Source organism: Dermacentor albipictus, chromosome 10 (genome assembly GCF_038994185.2).
Source record: "Dermacentor albipictus isolate Rhodes 1998 colony chromosome 10, USDA_Dalb.pri_finalv2, whole genome shotgun sequence".
Taxonomy (NCBI): Eukaryota; Metazoa; Arthropoda; class Arachnida; order Ixodida; family Ixodidae; genus Dermacentor; species Dermacentor albipictus.
The window spans coordinates 69,867,762-69,888,381 of NC_091830.1; the positions used below are offsets into that span (position 1 = coordinate 69,867,762).

Here is a 20,620-nt window from a genome sequence, read left to right on the forward strand (position 1 = left end):
ATATTTTCAACGCGGATGACACCGCATGTTTTTATCAGCTCCTGCCAGACCGAACGATGCACTTCAAAGGGAAGCAGTGCAAAGGAGGGAAGAAGGCGCATCTTCGTGTGGCAGTCCTGCTCTGCTGCAATGTAACAGGCACGAAGAAAATTAAACCGCTCGTCTTCGGCCAGTATGTAAAGCCTCGCTGCATGAAAAACGTCATGTCGTTACCGTACGACTACCGTGCCAACAAAAGAGCCTGGATGACCAGAGCAATCTTTTCTGAATGGCTCATCAAACTCGACGACCAAATAAGGAAGGATGACCAAAGAATTCTACTGGTTGTCGACAACTGCTCTGCTCACACTGTGAATGCTCGCTTAACGCACGTTCGCTTGCCGGAGTTTCTGCTGCCAAAGCACACGTCCTTGCTGCAACCCCTAGACCAGGGCATTATAGTGTCAAAGCAGAATTTCGTAAGTGCTTTGTGCAGCAGTTGATTATCAATCTCCGCCTAAAGCAGCTGACTGCAATCAATATTCGTCAGGCAGCGGAAATGCTCACAGGAGCTTGGTGGAACTTCAAGGCGTCCACCATTAGCAACTGCTGAAGAAACGCAGGGCTTGTCAAAGTGCCTGTGCAGCTTGAAGATGACCTGGAGGATGTGGGATTCTCACACCTGTGCTCTTGGGACAAAGGAACGACAACACAGTAGTGCAAACAATCGCAACGGCATTTATTGCACCTTTCATAGATCAGTGCCTGCTAGCCGAGTTGCTATCCACAAAACATGCCGATGGGTGCGCGACAAATCTACGAAGTCCGACAATAATTTGCAGACTGGCATACACAGTGTAATAAATAAAGAAAGAAACTACACAGCTCTTCACCCTGGCTTCACAGCACATTCAAATGTCTAGCATTTCCTGGAGGTGCCACAGACAACCCTGAAGGCAACACTTGTGCAACATGAAGAAGGCATTTCGATTTCATGCATACTTGAGAAGTGGCTCCTAATAAGAGAAACACTAAATCAATTTAGACCAATAGGGTATTCTTTTCAAAGTATATTTTCATTCATTTAGCAGGAAGAGGTAGATTTGGATTAGCATACATTTTTGCACTGTACATTACCCACGGGAACAGCCCACATTTCTGCATTAAACTACCTTCAGGATCAGCCAATTTATAAAAATTAAAATGAAGGCCCTTTCTTGGTCAGAAACCTCACCACCAACATGCCAGTGTGACGTCACTCATTTCTACAGTATTTTTCTCATAAAAAGGTGAGGCGTGCAGACAGGACATAAGAGAAGTGGACAACACGAACGTGCAGATGAGTTTTGTGTATTCTTTCTTTTTTTGCCTCAGTGCCCCCTTCAGTTGATAGTCGGCGTTCGTGTTGTCCACTTCTCCTGTCTCCTGTCTGCACTCACCTTTTCTTGCATAATGAATCCTTACCAACTAGCTCAGCTTTCTGTTGTTCTAAGCTTCTTATCATCATATACGGGCATTTGTGGCTCAGTAAAAGTCAAAAGGTTGCTCAGTCAAACTCAGTCAAAAGGTTGCTAAAGAGTTCAGTCTATGCTTCCTTTAGAATACAACATTGTTAATCTCTACCGACTAACTAGGCCTAATCAAGCACCATCAAAATCTATGGCATCACCACAGGCAAGTGCTGGAACTTTAGCAGCAACGCCACTCTGATCTTCTACTTTTGCTTCTTTGCTGGCTTACCAATCCTTATCTTACCGAAAGAGTGCCCTTTTCAGTACTGCGGAAGGGTAACTTACTACCACAACTCAATTTAATGTGTTAGCATTCTTTGGATACTTCAAGCACTTTCAAGTGGCTATGTTATCGACCTTTGTTTCAGGATGTCTACCAAGGTGACATTTTCAAATTCCCTGAGTTTTTCAGGTTTTCCAGGAGTGCTTCTGAAAGTGACACAGAAGTTTGTTTTATATCAAGACGGGCTGACACCGTGTCACCCAATGCTATCACTCTCTAGTAAGCATGTTAAAATAAAAACGACTTAATCTAGCTTCAACAGTAAGGAGTAATGTTTATTTTATTCAAAATAGAAGACTGAAGGGAGGGGATAGTAAAATGCACAGCAAATACAGTATCTTTGAAAAAAAATGGTTAAGCCCATTGCAAATTGAGTCGAACATTTTCAAATACGAATAAAAAGATGCATACAGCAGAAAATATTTTCGAAAATGTGCTATTTCTATCAACTGATAGCAAGCTCATTGGTATCAGGCCCAAACTTTGTCACAAGTGAGATTCTCTCAGCAGTTGGAAAGCCGATCTCAACTGTCCTGACATACTCTCAGCCCATGCACAATTCATTAGTGTTGCGTTTCACTGCTTTAAAGATTTAATTTTGGTTTCGATGAGGGACACCTGCAATTCAACATCAGCCAACATGTTTTTTGAGCTAAAGCTCCTTCAAAGAGGCAGCGGCGCGCTTCCTTTCCCATTCGTTCCTCAATGCGTAGGTCCTTTTTCAGTTCTCGTGTTCCTTCCACCGCGCGTTCGCCCCACGGACTATTTGAAGCATCTTCTTGGTCAGTTGTATAGTCAACGTCCGATTTTTCGGCCTCGCTAGGGGCTGCTAAAACTTCCGAAAAATCGGGCAGTCCCCAAAAAATGAATGCATGTCTTTTACTGCCCTTAAGGACTTAAATCGCCGCAGGCACGTCCGAAAAAAGCTCTGAAGACCTGTCAGTACACTTATTAGGTACATCGGAGCTCGTACTGTGACAGGAGACGGCGGGTGCACGCGTGTGTAATTATGGAATGTGTACTGTTATCCCGCGACAATTGCCCCTTCCCACGCTTGTGAAGCTTCACCGCAATACTTCACGTATGCTTCACCGCGTAACATCACTGTGCGGAGGCGAAGCCACCTTTCGGGAACTGGCATAATGCAACGCGCCGTGCTTTCAAAGCTTCGAAGCCGATCGCAAGGATAGCAGAGGCGGAGTCGGTGCCGTTGCTGACAGCGGCGAATTATTTCAATGAAAAACGCGGCACCGAACGGCAAGAACTTAACAGCGAACGTCGAAGCGGGTACGCCTCGCGTTTCCGCGGTGGTAGCTACGGCTGCCAGAGGAACTGCGTACGAGAGCGCCGGTTCGAGGCGGCAAGATAATCGAAATCGCGGTGTTGGCTTTGATTAATGCCGATTCGGACCTGCGGTCGCGGCAAGAAGTCCGGAAAGCCGCACGGCAAAGGTTTCTTGTGTCCGAAATTTCAGACTTTTTTATACATTTACTCTATGGGGTAGGTGGTGATGCTGCAAAGCCGTCCGCATTATCGGGCATGTCCCAAAATTCGGGTGTACGGAAAATCGGTCGTCGACTGTACACTGGCAACTCCTCTAGCCGACGACACGGCGTCAAAGACAACTTGTTACGATTCCTCTCATTTACTCGTGCCAGCATTAGGGTGACTTCCGTGCTCCTACAATAATATGACAGCTAATTTTCCCTGATAGAGGCACAAATTCCTTGAGTTCCCCCTGAGCATTTCCTGACTACTCAAAATCCCTGAGAATTCCCGGTTTTCCCGGTTGGCAGAAACCCTGTTGTTTGTATCTATGTATCATGTATGTTTGCATCCAGCTGTTTTCTTGCCAACCTGGGTCACTGGGTAGTCTGCGGTCTAATGGTTAGCGCATCAGGCTGCTATGCCGAAGAAACAGTGTTTGAAACGGACCATCAGACCAACTTGAGTCACTGGGTATATGTCAATGCATACTGGGTTTGTGCTGCTTTCAATGAATGCCTTTCATGCCAGCCCTTTTGCAAGCTGTGCCATAAATGCAATGGGTATGTGCTGCTCTTCAATGAACGCCCCGCAAGTTTGGGTTGCTGAGTATGTGCCCCTCAGTGTGCAGCAAGCAAGGTTATAATTCTAAGCATTCACAAGCACCAGCACACCATGCTTCTCATCTCAGTTCTTGGTAGTGCCACTAGATGGCAAAATGTGTCCGGAAAGGAGCGTGAGAGAGGAGCCCAGTTACCACATGATGCGTTTCTCAGCGTTCATACGCACGGATGCACCATGCATTTTGAAGGCCACATGCAGGCTTTGTGGCAGTGGCGCTAAATGGCGGCCAGTGTTCTTTAGAAGCGTGAAAAGGGAGTCACGCTGCAGTACACATTTCATACATAACTAGTTTCGGCATTGGCAATACATTGTGTCGCAATATTTATTCAACGCTAACACATTACCGTCAAAAGTCATCATCAGCTGGTTTCTGCTGCAATTTTTTAAACTCTGCCATGCCTCGAGTACTCAGCAGATCACAAGACTTCCAACATAGAGAGCACAGATAGACAATGTGCATGAAGCTGCAATCTTTATCTGCTCAACATTCACCCTGGCGCTCGTTGCATCATCGCCGACACATGGTGTGCTGACCACGCAGTGCCAATCGCGTGATCTCCAACATTTGGCATGTGGAAAGACTGTACACCAAGCGACCAGCCCACACCAGCCCTCTCGGCGCCCTGTCATATGGATGGCCACTACGGCTGTCAACCTTAGGGAAGTTTCTCTAAATCGAGGAATTTTTGTATTTGTTTAGGGAAATAGGGAATTTTCTCCAAATCGAAAGAAATTTTGTGCATACGATAACGCCAACCTGCTACGTGGAACCACAGCTCTGAGAGCACATTTGGATTTCAGGTACAGTAAATTACCTCTGCATTACCATACAAAGTAAAATTGTACTGTAGTGCATCACAGTGCCCAGGAAATGACAGGGTGTGGCTGTTCTGGGCTCCTTGACAAAATGCTGCTATTGCACCACTGTGCTACTGATTTCTGGGCACTTAAAGAAGTCCTGCAATACCTCTCATCGAAGTCGTGGAAACTATTCCACATTAAAGGACACATTTTTAGTGTAAGGGGGTTTATTTACGAGCAGGGCTATGCAAAAACAACCTTGGCCCAAGAGTATCAGTCATTATTTCATGCTCTCCAGGCCGCTGGACTTTGTCACCTTCTCTCAATAGTTGCTGACTCTCTTTCGCACTACAATGGCCCCGGCAGCTAAGAGGAGCCATTCTGGTGACTCAAGGCGACGTGAGCACAAGAGGGTCATGGTAGGGCTTTAAATGGATAACGTGGACTGTTTCATGACAGCGGTAGCGTCTGTTGGTGGGAGGTGCTTGACAATGTAGTTCACTGGCGATGTGCACTGAACGATGTGGTAGGGACCATGATATTTCGCTGCAAACTTGCAGGAGAGACCAGGGGCCTGGCATGGAATTGAAAGCCAGACGAATGAGCCAGCAGGGAACGTAGGGGCAGGTTTAGCCAGGTCAAGGCGTTCTTTTTGAAGACCTTGTGTCACGGATGTAAATGAGCATGCTAGTTGAAATCAAGTGACTCTTGGTTTCGAATTTTTGATTTAGGTTGTCAATTTTTTATTAAAAATTGGCAAAATCAAACATTTTCAGAAAACGAAGCTATCAAGTTTACAACTCTGTAACTCAGCAACGAAAAATGTTGCCACAATTTTGTGAATTGCATCTAATAGCACGCCTAAAGCAGACAAAATTGATTGTTACACATGAATCTAAAAAAAATTCAGTAATACGGAAATACAACTTTTGCAGAACTGTCGTAAACAACGTAACAAATTTATGTTAAGAAATAAAAGGACACATCAAATTTGTCCGCTTTCAATGATTTAAGGAATACCGCTTACAGAACTGCGATATCTGTTCTTGATGCAGAGCTATCCATTTGTAAAGTTTGTGCTTCTATTTTTTTCAAACTTCCGAATTTTTGGAAATTCTTGAAACAACATTCAGCCCATAAATCGAAATTCCGCTTCCAACAGTCACTATAACTCAACTTTCTCTCTCAAATGCCACAAATTCCATTAAAATCAGTTCAGGGGTTATCTCAGAAAAACGTTTTTGTGTTTTACACGTATTTCAATAGGCCGCATCAAAGTTCAGCCCAAGCTAAAGCTTCCTCTTAAAGTGCTTTGCCAAGCAATTAGTCTGCAGATGACAGCTTGTAGTGGTGCGATGAATAGTTTTGCACTGACTGAGAAGCTCTTGCATGAGTTGCGAAAGAAACTTGTGGCCTCAGTCACCAAGCAGCTCATGTGGCATGTTGTGGCAAAGAATGAAGCTGCGCAAGATAAACAAGGCAACAGCACAAGCTGAAGCTGCTGGAAGAGCAGCGGTATTGGCATAGCAAGCGAGATCGTCGATCGCCATAATAATCCACTGATTGCCCGCAGGGGTGGAAGGAAGGGGCCCGTACAGGTCTATGCCGATTCTATCAAACGGGCGAGCTAGACATGGCAAAGGTTGAATGGGCCAGGCACGTGACAAGTTATTTTCCAGTGTTAACATTCAATGCAGGAACGAATGTACTGGCGGATGTATGTGTACATTCCATGCTAGAAGAATTGCCTGGCGATGTCTATCATAAATATTCAAGACGCCAGCATGTGCGTTTTATGGGTCTACATGGACATGCATGCACAGGTCGGAGCGCAAATAGCGAGGTATAACTAGAAGCCATTTGCGACCATCTGGTTGATAGTTATGGTGGTACAAGATGGCGTCCTTAAGCGCATAATGGGGTACTTGGCGATGAAGGGGATGAAGGAGCTGTGGGGATGGTGCCACCGAAGGCATAGAGAGAGAAACTGGCTTCGGAGGTCAGCAGCACTGCTGGCCTCGCACCCACAGGAGATCACGTGATCACCTACACAGTGCACGGGGCAAACTGACTGTGCATCATGCTGCACATGTTGACAGGAAATGTCTATGCGTTTTCTCTGCAAGTTTTAATCAACAACCGCCAGTATGTTAATGTTTTCTTTAGGGACAAAGGCTTTTGTTTTCTCAACACCATCACCTAGCTGTTGAACAAACCAATGTAAGTGTAGCAAGAGCAATGAATGCAACACAGTAAGTCCCGCAAGAACATTTGCTGATACCGGAGATTTTCCGAACAGAGTGCGTGTCAGTACTTCCATGCGACACGAGTGAGTGCTGTGGGCAAGCTGTCACCATAGGCAGCTACTGCTCTTGTTCGCACGTACGTTGTGTCTTTTCTAGTTTCTAGTGGCTGAAAAACATATTGTACAATAGTAGTTTGGCGGTGTACTGAACATCCTCGATGTTGGCAGACTGGACATTAGCAATGCCCAGTATCGGCTTTGCGTGTGCGTTTCAGTGGTCAGCCCATGACAGTGTCTGCAGGCATTCTCTCGTGTGTGCCATTTTTATTGCACTTGTGAAAGTCTTGCAGGAACAATGTAACAGTTACACCCTTGCTGCATTGTTGGGTACCAAAGCGTGCAGAGCAAAAACAGTCCGATACGGTGCGCGAATGCTTCTAGAACGCTTTCAGTAGATGACACAGTGGTCGCCACTTCTACTTGATGTTGCACAAGCCCTGCCAAAATAGCAGCCACTGTCGGTGGAAGGAGCTCAGAGCAGAAATATCAAACTGAAATTCGGAGTTAAAGTGTATGCCGACAGCCCAGTTTTTTTTTCGTGTGGGCATAAATATATTGGCACCTCCACTATCAGTCACAATAATAAGCTGAAAATAGTTGGATGGCCCCGTCATGGCCCCTTTAATCTTTTGAGTGTGTTTACCGTACATGTAGGGCACTGATTTTGTGTTCGATATTTTGTGTGTGTTCAACATCACTTGTTGTTGAGACGTCTTGCCATCTCTCTGGAGCTGCCCAAAGTGATCTGAAGTTGTGTTTACGCTCACCGGTGCACACAACTAGATTTGTCCACCTCCAAGCGCTCGATCGTGTGGGTATGTGTATCGTCAGCTACTTTCAAGGCATGCGTGGAGGAGATGCTATTGTTTCTTTACAGCCACAGCTATCACTTTTACAGTAGCCTGGCGTGGCCAAAGATCATAGATAGTAATCAGATTTCTCTTTCTTTGCCTTCAGTTGGGGTTCGCGCATTCCCTATGTTAGGGTGCATGCAGTCATAATTTCAGTATGGCCACGCACAGTGCCTCTTCCTGGTGCGACTGCTCAAACGTTTCTTCTACTGACTCATTTCTGACTCATTTCTTCTTCTGAGTAAACATGTTTTTGGGACAACAAATTGATGAGCATAAATATGGCAAAACAATTTTCTCCATTTCTAACTGTATAGTGTATTTGTGTGTACACTGCTCGTGTGAGTAAAGCATTTTTGAAACAAACTATTGCTTACAATAAATTGTTGCTGTATTCATTAGCTTTTAATCATTTCCTACTACTACAAAGTGCAATATAAAAAAATTACTGCAGAAACTTCCTAGTGGGACTTCTCAGATAGTGCGTAAGCATTCTTTTCGATCGCTTATCTTACACACATGTCTCCGACATATCCGAACGCATCTAGTTGTATGATTGCAATGTTTGCTCAGTCTGTTTCTTTTTTTTACCCAGATATTTATATATATCCTCACAGAACCCTATGTATATCTAAGGAGCACAACCTGCCATGCATTAAAGACAGACGGACGAACAAATCTCCAAGGGAAGCAGTCCTAGAATGCTTACACATTAAAACTGGCCACAGAGGACAGTTTCTTGCAAAAAAAAAAAGGACTACCTGCAAAGGTGTAAGCACTTATTTGGCTACAGTCAGCAAGTTCTGCCATTGCGCTTTGACTTAGGTAATTTCTTTGGCCAGAATGTGGCATGAACTTGATCGCACAAAAGAAAATTGGTGAATTAAAAATGATCAGCTTTGAATGTGGCCACCACAGTGGAGCGAGTTCAGAAGTGTCTTGGGTGGTGATCACTCACATGCGTGACGTAGAGGTTGACGTTTAGCCCCCGATGGCGGACCTTGCAGAGGCCGACCACCTTGCCGCCGAACCAGTCGCCGTGGAAGATCTTGTGTGCATAGCCGTTCAGGTTGTACTTGAGTAGGCCAGTGTCCACGATGGGGCTCTTGGAGAGCAAGCAGACGCCGCTGCCTATGACACCACTGCACATGAACGAGAAAGGGAATGCCATCGGATCAGCATTTTCGAAGACGAAGCTTAACTGGTGGAGTGAAAAACGTGAAGACGGAGGCAAGGAAATGTAAAAGCAGCGAGGTGAAGTGCAGACCTCCAACTAAATTCTTAAATATATTTTTAAAAAAATGAAGAAGGCACTGAACAGCATCAATAATGCACTGTATTGTGGCACAATAACAATAAAGAAAACCAACTTCCAAGCATTTAGATGCATAATACAAGCGCACATCAATTACCATGCAGAGATTTAGGAACACGTCAAAGAACCACAGATGGTCAAGACTAATCCGGAGACGCCCACTACGATGTGTCTCAATCATATCATGATTCCAAAAAAAGAAGAAAAAAGAAAAAAAAAAACATGCCAGACCAGGACACACATACAATACAGTGCAAACTGTTATATAGCTATGGAAAACAATTCCAAAATGGTCGAACTGCGAAACAGTGAACTGACAATGAAACATACATTAGTTATGTGAAGCGTATGCCCTCATTATGACCTCATTTACTATATTGTTTCTGCGATACAAAACAGCGCATTATCTGAAACAATGAATAAGCAACTGAACTCAACTACAGCACTACTGTCACTGGCTATATAAGCAACCATACTGACTACGTTACCAAGAGCTTCAAGCAAGGATTACCACAAACACTTGATTCACATTAAATCACACAAAATGTGCAATGTTAGACAGTGTCAAACTAAACTTGACGGTAGCCTAAGCAAAACCTAAATATACTGCCAAACAGATGTACACACAATGTTTGACCTCCGTTTTCTATTTTGTGACAAGGCCTTAGCTTACCCATGGCTCGTTTTGTATAAGTGCAACCACCTTCAATTCCTATGTTATTGGTTTTTACCTTGGTTTTGCACTGCCAGGTATTTGTTGGCTTCTGGTTCGTTAAGTTCTTGTTGGTTGTCTCGTTCATGGTTTGTTTTCATTGCGTGCACCCTTGTTACCCGATGATTTAAAATTTTTCTTGAAAACTACATCTGGAACTTGCGGTGACACTCGACCTCTCTCACATCCCCAGACATTCGTTTCTCCCCGCATGCTTCCTCCTGGCCTTCCAGCTTACCCACACAACACGCACGCTGCAGATGAAGTCAGTGTTGCAGTTAGGAAGCTACGATGAGAGATGGTGCGAGTGTTTCGATGCGACTGCCTTCTGATGGCGTGGATAACTTAGTTGCAAAAAGAACTCTCTCCGTTTTCCATAGTTTCAAGATGGCATTACACGTGGACTGATTCTAGGCTTGTCAGTGTACTTCATGAGGCTGTCTCACGAAAGGCTGCCTGGTCAGCTTCAAAGCGCTGGACAGGCATGAGCAAACATGATCGCTCAGCTGTGCTTCCAGTTTGTGGGATTTCACCCACGAATGACTCTGGCGTCGGCTGTTGGTCATGGGTGAACAGTCAGTCAGTAACCTCGCCTCGTGAGTTGAACGTTCTTCATTGCTCAGCGTGCCACCAACGAGGAACTGTTCCTTGTATATACTGTTTCAGGTAGATGGCATTGTGTATAAAAGCAGCAGTAAATGACACTTTTTGTGTCATTTTCTTTTGATACCAAGAGCACTTCAGATGACCACAAACTATGACCTAAGAAATTAGTAAGCTACAGGCTAGCCAGAGAAGTTGTGTTGCTACTAGAGCTGCAACTGTATTCAACGTGAATACCATTTGAGGTTCAAATCCTGGACGTCATGCGCAGTGGTGGAAAGCCATAGCCAATGAGTCATTCTAATGGGCTAGATGCAAGATGAGTGCTGACTTACAACTAAGGCCTTAAATTGTGGGCAAAAATTGTGATTATATATATATATGTGTGTATATATATATATATATATATATATATATATATATATATATATCAATTAAATCCACTATTAACATTACAGGTTTTAACAATACTTGGATGTAACAATGAGCAGCTACGTATCAACATTTGTATGCGTTCTATGATAAAATAAACAACTTACCACCATGCTCCCATGCCACGTTATTGGTTATAACAATGAAATCTGTCTACGGGGTGTCTGCACACAAAACAAAAGAAAAGTGAAGCGAGCTGCTGCACCTGCCTGCCTGCCCCACACCTTTGCCACATCTGCGTTTCTGCCGCACGCTGCACACAGGACACCTTTATTGCGTTGTCCCATGCGCCGCTCGCCGGCCTCACAGGCTTCTCTCCCACCTCCCTTCCACAACCCCTCTCTCTGATATGCAAGTCCACTGTGGCGATGTTGTAGGAGTGGAAGGGGGACTGAAGAGGGGCGAGCAAAGCCTGCGATGCGACGAAGGCATGCCAAACGGGGAGTGTGGCACAAATGCGAGTCTGGTGGCTCAGTAAATTTTTTTTTTGCCACAGATTTTGCGTTCCTTCTCCTTTCGGTTCACACAGCCAAGCTAGATTTATTTGTTGCAACTGACAACGTGGCATGGGAGCACTGTAGCAAGTGATTTATATCAGCTTAGAAGACGTATAAAAGTTTAGGGTGCATTGGCTGCTCATTGTTATATCCGATGTATTATTAAAACCAGTATTGTTATGAGTAGGTTTGACTGCGTGTGTGTGCGTGCGTGTGTGTGCACGTGTGTATGTACCAACTAGAAAGGCAAATAAAACAATATTGTCACAGTGAACATCACAAGTAAGCAAGCAAAGCAGCACAATGATGAAGTTGCGTGTCTTCCACTAGTGCCTCGCAGCGTCACGTTTTCAAAGGCTCAATCTCAACAATCTGTGTTGTTCTTGCTGCTGTCATCCATGAACAATATTCGCGCCTGTTTCCACCTCACAACACTCATATAGTGAAAAGAATTAATACTTGCAAGATGTATATCGACACAACACCTAAATGTAAATAGCCACAAATACTGATGAGCGAAATCGGTGGAAAGAATTAGGGGCTGCTGTTACCCTTGTCATTCATTGCATAGGGAGGGTCTCAAGTTTGGCAGCCTTCATGTCACAAGGCAGCATATGTCGATTAGCTTGATTATCCCGAGTGACAAATCACAGAAGTTGCCCAGGACCAAGCTGCTATTTAACACAAAAAGAAGACAAAAGTGGATGCCCGAAATTTGCACAACAAACCGAAGATTCCGTCTTTGACTGTAGATTGACAAGGCATGTTGCTAGAGGCAATTCTTCGACATGAGGACTTGTCACAATGAAATCAAGGGAAAATCGTCCCACTGTTTGAAGGCAGTGTTACAGGGAGGAATTTGCTAGTAACGACCATTCTTCAGTAGGATGTGGAAGTAATGCAGAAAGCATCGAGCCCATCTTGCTGATGTGCCACGGTATGCACCCAAAGGTATACGATGACATGGTCACTGATGATGCATTCTTGGCCAATCTCCCGGAATGTGTACGTGCCACCGTGTGGGTGCCCGAGTAGACGAAGCAGAATTGAAGGAGCTGGCAACAGTAAACTGAGGAACTCGGCTGCAGGGAAGTGCAGAAGTCGGGAACAGGAGCAGCCGAGTGTGGAGAAAGAAGTGAACGGGTCCAGAGTGTGAATTGAATGAGGAGCACTGAGCTACAGAGAAGTGAAGACATTTCAACAAACATCAAAGAAAGCTACAATTATCCCTGATTCCCACACATGTGAGCGATCTGCATTTTTTCTTTAGTGCATTGGAATACTAAAGTGTGCATAGGTGCATAAGTGCAAGAAAATCGCTGGTACTGTAGGTTTCGCACTGTAGGTTTTAGGTGCGTTCATGCAAAGCACCCACCTGAAGAAGTAGTGACCGTAAGGCAGGTTGTGCTTGGCCTTTCTGCGGATGCGCTTGAAGTCTTCCTGGCTCCAGATCTGCGGAAAAGATTTCAGACGACCTCACTTAGTGATTTGAGCGAGTCAGCCCTCTCTAAGGGGCCATGACACTTGAATTATGGGCTGCATGTTAAACCATATGTGCCCCATAGCAAGCTGGCAAAGTTTGGCCACGTTATGGGTGTTGTAGAAAATTTATAATTGAATGTTTTATATTTCAGCTGAATTGTACAGCCCTCTGGAAACACTGACAGGTGACAAAGTAAAGGGCAGCCTCTGCAATCAAAATGTGCAAAGTTTGCATATGGCTCCGTTTTTTCGCATGCATCTCGGCAGTCTACAAGCGAAAAGAAATTTCTACCGGTATTCTCGGGTTTGCGCTGTTTTCCTCGTGAGAGTGAAAGAACTGTGGGGACAATGCAATGGCGACTCCCTTGTGGTACATTTGAGTGCTGGAGTGTGTTGAGCAAGGAGAGTTCCACACAGCTTATGCATAGTTTTGAAATGTTTCAAAGCAGACAAATTTTAGGTTGAAATGTGTGTAAAGAGCTCTGGTTTTGTGTCTATAACCATACTGGCCCCTCTGCTCTCAGTAACAATGATTAAGTGAGAATAATTGGAAGTCCCTTCAACATCCCTTCAACTAACAGATATTATGTGATTGGTAACATTTTACTATAGTGAAGGTAAACAATTCATAACAGTGAGAAATTGAATGGGTAGTTGTGAAAAATGGGAAATGGAAGTGCATGTAGGCCAGAAAGCCAACAGGGCAGCAATGAGGACGTAAAACAGTCTCTGCTGTAACAACACTTGGTCACTTAATGAATAATCAAAGCCTTCATATGCGAATCAAACAAGCTGCCTAAGCCAGAAAGACGACATGACAACAGCAAGTTGTGAAAAGTTGTACAATCTTGGATGCCACATCAATCTATCGTTGCTTAAAGGACACCTCACCCAGGCCCGATTGCAAATTTTGGTTATACACTAGAAGTTGTAGGGTGCTGTCTTGGAAGTGCCTTACAAGAAGAATTTTTTTAACTGGTTTACTGTTAGAGGATGCAGGAGACATCGAAATGTGGCATTGCTATGCTGCAAGTACGTGAGCTTCACTATCAAACCGAACACTCTCTCCTTCTCGCTCTTTTTGCTGTGCAGCGCATTACCGGTGGCAATATTGCATGTTCTGCATTGGACAATTTACCGAGATCACATGTCGATACTGGTAACACTGCAAGCAGTGTTTTATGTAGAAGCATCTGTGCATGTGACCTTGATCCTCTGGATGGAAGCGGGGTTCGCCTGAGAGAAAAGGCACGGGGGCTTCTGTTTGAAAGTGCAGTTGTTAGCGCAATGTGAAGGTGTTCGATACGTTGCAGATGCCATTGTAGCTGCGTGGTCTACATGCTACATTTGTCTGTTTTCAATGCTCAAACCTGTTAAGGGGCCCTATAATGTATGGTTGAAACAAACCTAAGCTAACACAATACCGTACATATGCAATGTGTCTTGGGCATTTAATGACATGAAGTTTCCCATGGCAGCTTCCATTTCACATTCAGATTTTTTTCGAAAGTGTGCATTACAAAATGCAAGCATCTTTACATTTTTTTTGACCGGTGCAGAAATTGAGAGTGTTATGAACTTTGACTCAAGACGTTGATGTCAATTATCAGGTGTATTCAAGGGACAGTAACAGCAATGAAGAGTTCCTTTTTCCTGAGGAGCATTAATTATTCTAAATGAAGTAATTACCCAAATCTAAATTATATAAATTTTCGGATTTAGGAATTTGTAAATGCAAGGTATGGCCAATAAACACCACTTGAATTTAGGGCCTGGCAATATATTACTTAAAAACATTATGAAGCACTTTGGAAAACCACGGAGCACCCAAACAAAGGGTTAAACTTGGACAGTAGCTGCTGTGAGGAAAATGCGGCAGCACATAGTCCCGTGTGCTCACCTCTTGGAGAAACACGAAGTCATACTCGGTCGTGGCGAGGTAATTTGCGATGGCCGTCATGCGTTCGACGCGGTGCTTGCTAATACCAACAATGCCCCTGTGAAGCAAAAACACGACAGTGAGGAGAATGCACCGGCTGCAGGTGACCAAAAGAAACACGGGGAGGGGGGGGGGGGGGGGGCTACATAAAAATGACCGGACTGTTTTCCCTGGGCAATGGAACTTTGGTGTTCCTTAAACACAGCAGCAACCACTGCTGGCTTAAGACCTTTTGCACCAGTATGACAAGTGGCGCAGCTTATAATGAAATTGGTCATTTATGGGATATATGTTTGGTATAGGTGTGTAAGCCCCCGTGCACTGATAATGTTTGAACAATAACACTGGTTCATTTCGCTGGTAAGAGATAAACGAAGTGACCAGACAAAACCTAGGCAGGTCAAAGAGATTTGGTACCTGGTGTAAAAGAAAAAAAAAAAGAATTTGAATATCTATGGAGGGAAACGAGTACAAACACAACACAGCACACTGAAACAGAGACACAGACACAGCACAGTCTTCCAACTAACCTTTACTTGAATCACAAATAACACTTGCTTGTTATGGTTTTGAAAAAGGCAGAAGTAATCGGGAAGAGAATCAACGACTCTTTCATCCGAGTTGCTTGGTTAGCAATTACTGAAGCTTAAAGCCTGAATTTAGAGATGGAACATAAGTGAGGTAGCACATACACCTTCCCTGTGCCTTAACCCCTTAACTGCTGATGACGAGTTAGATCGTCATAACAAAGGTTGTACTACCTTGGAATTTTGATGTACAAATAAATAATACACAGTGTCTTTTGCTGTATATTTTAACAAAAGCACTAAAAGTGCTATAGGCATTCAAGGTATGACATTTTAAATAAAAACATGGTAAAATAATTATAGGTTTTAATAAAATCTGCATTTTTCACCAATCTTGTGACATTTCTCATGGCATTTAAGGGTTGCAATGACAATTTCAGTTGCTAGTCAGCCATATGTCATGCTGCCACTTCTTTGTCTGGCCTGTATATTTAGGCTGTGCACTCCAATAATCGGGAAGGGAATGTGTCACCCACCAGAAAGTAGCACGGAGCTACAATGGAAACCACCCCCACAGGTTTCTCAAAAAGAAAGTTTCACACTTGAAGAAAATTCACACTAGTCCAAGGATTAACCATGAGACCAAAGCCTTTTCTGTGCGGTAAACCCTACAATCTGAGAAACCAAGAGGCAAGAAGATCGCACAGCGAGGCCAAAGTAACCGACAACTTGAAGTACTGGGACACTGAATGCAGCAATTTGGTTCTGCAGCAATCCTATCATGCCTTTGCAATTTATTAAAAAAAAAGAATGCAAGATCCCTGCCCGTGAGATTCACTGAAGGTGTGCCTGCGCTTAACCCCAACTCGTCCAGCCACCGTCCTGCTGCCTCGAATCATTTCACACGTAGTTAGAGTGGCATTTCTCGCCAAAACAATAGAATCTTGGAACAGCAACCTGCGCCCGCAATCAGCGATCAAGCAATATGTCTGCAGCTCTGTAGCCGGCTGCCTAGGCATTCACATATGCGATGATGCATGCGTGCAGCTTTTGTGTGTGGCTACCTAGGCATTTACATACGTGACTACAGGTGCAAACCGCTGTTCCAGGAATGCGTTTTAGTGAGAAATGCAGATCAAGCTACTTACGAAATTATCAAGGCAGTGGAGAGAGATAGTGCAGCCGGGTGCATGGCATCAGGAAACTTTACTGACAAGGGGCACGAATTCCTTTGACGATAACAAAGGTACAATAGGTGGCTCTGTGCCATAGATCCCTTCTACATATGCTGCTGCAAACATTTTTTGTGCTCTTTGTTTTCATTTCTTTGGTGCCTCGTTAATTTTACCCTTTCGTGCATGCAACCTATGCAAATGTGTGATGATTGATTTAAGTAAATATTAGTCAAAAGACAGTGCTGTGCTTAAATAACCTTTTCCGTTCACTTTGTAAGATATCCCCCTTCCTGTGAGCTACTTGTAAAATATTTGATTGCCATATATTCATGGTTACTCAATGTCTGCAGAATCTATTTTTTTCAGCCATTGCTACTAGGAATTCACTGTACGCATGTTTATTGCTGATGCTTACTATCCGATCACCTATTACCACTCATGCAACTACATGAGTTGTGGAAATCTACATGTATGTATTTACAGTTATTACTTTTTTGACAATAACTATGACTTGACTTCTTAAGCCGTATTTACACTGGTTGCCTGTGGTGGATTTGTCATTCCAGCTTGCCCAAATCAATACCATGTTTAAACTGAGAGGTTAGCATGGACAACATTTACAAGATGTGAAGCGATTCGGCATCCTTACAGATAGACACTGCATGATACAATATTCGCTACCTCGAAACAATCCCACTTACAGCTCTTACGATAATTTTCAATCAGTCCAAAGTCGAAGCAATCAGTAACAAACTATTAACTTTTAACAAACAAACTATTATACAACAAATTACCAAACAAACAAACAACAACAAACAAATTAACAAACTATTATAATTTATTGATAGCCCATGCTTCAGCGCAGACAAACGGGACAAACAAACACACGCCCATTGACAAGACATTCTACTCGCAAGGATCATAAGATGAGGCTGCACATGACAACCTGCACAGTGAACATGCCAGTATGAGGTTGTCTGAAGACAAGCACGGCAAGCTTTTTGTTGCCACTACCTGAAGTAGCATATGCCGAAGAGCGGAAGAAGATTCAGGGAGACTGGTTTACGTGCAAACAAGCAGCTCTCACGATTAAGTATGAGCTTGTCTTGAGGCAAGCCACTCTGGGTGACTGACCACAGGCATAAATAAACATGACAGCGACTTCCATCAAGCAATCAAGTCAGTACCACAGCCAAGAGGCACGGTGTAATTGTCTTTGCCACGACGACTCAACACCGAACCCACAAAAGCAAGCTGGGACAAATATACTGGTACTATATAAAGCCGGCAGCTAGTCGCTCTGCCACCACACAGTGCCTCTTCTACATCCCTGCATGCTTCACAAAGGTAATACCAATCATGCACGTACGTATGACACACATGCATCTACATAACGAATGCAAACAGCTTCCACAAGCGGAGAACAACGTGTTCATAAGTCAAACTCTTGGGGGGGTCATTGACCCACTTCCATAAACAACCTCTTCTTCAAGCGTGCGCGCGTACAATTTCCGCCGTACGAGCAAGCTTTCACGCTTGGGCATCGGCATTTCTGTCACCCCTCGTCTGGAAGACCCAAGCCCTTCATCGGCGTGCGACAACCACAGCAAATACGCAAAGCAATGTCAATTGAGGTATATGCGCATACAATAAAGGACCTATATATAGCAAGTATATAGCGGGCCTCAGCTGACCCAGAAAAAAAGCGGCTAGCGCCGAAAGACCGCCGGAGAATGGTGCACAGCGGTGACTGGATATGTGTGCCAGGCGCGCACACCTGCGCCAAACAAACGAGAAAGGAAAAAGAAAGAAAAAGAAAAGAAAATCGATGCCGGCAGCGAAAGAAACGGACGGCCCGACGTTGCAATGAGGAAGCGCTCCGCCTCCTTCGTTTTCTTGATCCGTTGCGGCCGTTCACTTTCTCTTCCGCGAGCGACACAGCGGTACAATGATTCGGCGCAGCGTCTTTTTTTTTTTTCTGTTTCCAGAGATTTTGTGTAAACGACGGGTTACATGCGGATGTAAAATTAAAGTCCGACAAGTACGTGCGCTACTGTCAAAATAAGCCAGCACTTTCTTTATTAATTTGAGGCAAACATACACTTCTACAAGGGCTGAGTCACACGTTATCAGCTGCTGATCACAAACGACAACGTGCCACCTACACGCTATCGCGAAGTCATTAGTCATAGGCGAGATTTGTTTGCAAATGATCAATCATATGGCGCGCGCGCATTTTAACGTCCTACGGCACCTTTCATAAATTACTACATGGACAACACGAAGAAACGCCGCGGTAAACACTGCATTTAGCCATTTAGCGCGACAGATGATCGCACAAATAATTTTTTTTACAGGTTTCGAACTGACGGAATCGAGAAGCTACGAAAGAACCATTCATTCAACGTGATCACGCGACGGCCTCCACTACAGCGATTACAACTGCTACGCGTCCGGTTCCTTCCCAACAGCGAGAAAGAGCTGCAGAAAGATATCTCACAGCACGGCGGAAAAAAGAGCAAGATACACGTCACGCCGCAATTCTATTCTTTTCAGCTTACAGAGCGATGCGTTTATTAGGCCTAACTCTACGGAAGCAGACGTGACGGCCGGGCTTTACAACACGGATAAAAAGCAACTTACCAGCAGTTGAGAGTCATCACACGCACTTCGACTTCCATCTTCATTCCTGCGAGATGCGTTTCACAAGAGGACTGGTCATGAAGCCGCAACACCGCGCTTCGAGCTGGAAAATAAAGCGAGGCGCTTACACGGATCAAACACCAAGCGGCGGGCGATAAGCCAGAGGAGAAGCAGACGACGACGCCAGCTGAGCGATCGCGGAACTCCTGGTGATCGCTTCCGCAGTCATGCGGATCGCGGAATCACGGCTGGCAAAATCCGCGCTTCCGCTGCCATCAGCGCGGCTCACGCTGTGTTCGTTGACGTTTCACGGCATTGGTTGTAACACTTTAACGTGTTGTCGACGCAGCAGCAGTAGCACGAGACTCGAAGGAGGCTTCTTGCAGGAAAAGGGACTGAATCTGAGGAGAGGCGAGCGGGCGACGCGCGGCAAACTGAAACCCGGCGACGCACATGTAAAGACAGAGAAAGAAAAAAAACCAGGAACGCCGCCGCTACGCGCGGCCTGTTCTAAATACGCTTCACGCTTCGCCCGCGTTGTCCTGGTTCGTCACTGTCGCGGTGGTACTACAGCATGCTCACACGCGTCGCAAGAACGTCTCGAAATAGCTCTGAAGTCTGCTCTCAAAGCGCGTACACCACTCAATTCACGCTTCACATATACAAGGCGACGTCGAGCGACCACGCGACACTCCGCTACGGCTGGTGCGCGTCATTCTGGAGTCTTTTTGCAACACGGTGCGACGGTTTTTAAGTCGTTCGCTTTTTCTCCAACACTCTTTGCGTGTTCGCGGAGTCGGCTCCATTTTGCTTCATTACTCATGGCGCTCACGAAAGCACACGCGTGTAGACCGACCGTAATGTATATTCAGCGTTTAGGCCGCGATTCGTCCTCCAACGACCTCACTTGCGTTATGATATTGTGCACATGTTCAGCGAGCGGCTCTGTGTGTTTCTACGGCGCCAAGGCGACTTCCGAACCAGTGACCGTCAGTGCGCATTTCAAACGCGCTCCCTGCGTGTGGCGTTGCACATTAAACTGTAGTCGCGCACATTCCGGCAGGAATTATTGTAGTCCAGTGTTTTGTTTGAAGCTGGAAATGCTTTGTAAAGCTAGTTGCGTGGAAAAGGGGGCAAAATAATATATATATTCGTGTTAAAGGGGTGGAGACATCAAAATTTTCGTTCATGCGTTTGTTGATTCAAACGTTGCGTCATGCTTCAGGGAGCACAATACACACAGCGGGATTCATATATATCCGATAAATAATTTAATAATAGCATTATTATACCGAGCGATTTCGGTTTCGGTTTCTGGGCTCCGGGGGATGCTATGACGTCACAGAGGAGGAAACGCAACATGGCTTGGTCACGTGGGCCACAAAAAATAGTGACGTAAAACTATGCTGCGTCGTCTGCTCGCGCATACGCGTGCTCTGCCAGCAGGGGTCAACTG

The 20,620-nt window shown here is 44.8% G+C and overlaps 1 protein-coding gene across 2 annotated transcripts in view; it reads right to left on the bottom strand.

Annotated features, from left to right (window-relative positions):
- nSMase (neutral sphingomyelinase) overlaps positions 1-19,460 on the bottom strand; it is a 48,681-nt gene extending 29,221 nt beyond the window's left edge. The window contains exons 1-5 of one of the 2 annotated variants that reach the window (XM_065428663.2): positions 19,293-19,460; positions 19,165-19,210; positions 14,781-14,877; positions 12,774-12,850; positions 8,798-8,981 (exon numbers count right to left, since the gene is read on the bottom strand). In XM_065428663.2, coding sequence (XP_065284735.1) covers positions 8,798-8,981; positions 12,774-12,850; positions 14,781-14,877; positions 19,165-19,208 — 402 coding nt within the window. In that variant the 5' untranslated portion in view covers positions 19,209-19,210; positions 19,293-19,460. Of the gene's footprint in view, positions 1-8,797; positions 8,982-12,773; positions 12,851-14,780; positions 14,878-19,164 lie in introns of both variants that reach the window. The other variant, XM_065428655.2, reaches the window with a different exon arrangement.
- Positions 19,461-20,620: the final 1,160 nt, after the last annotated feature.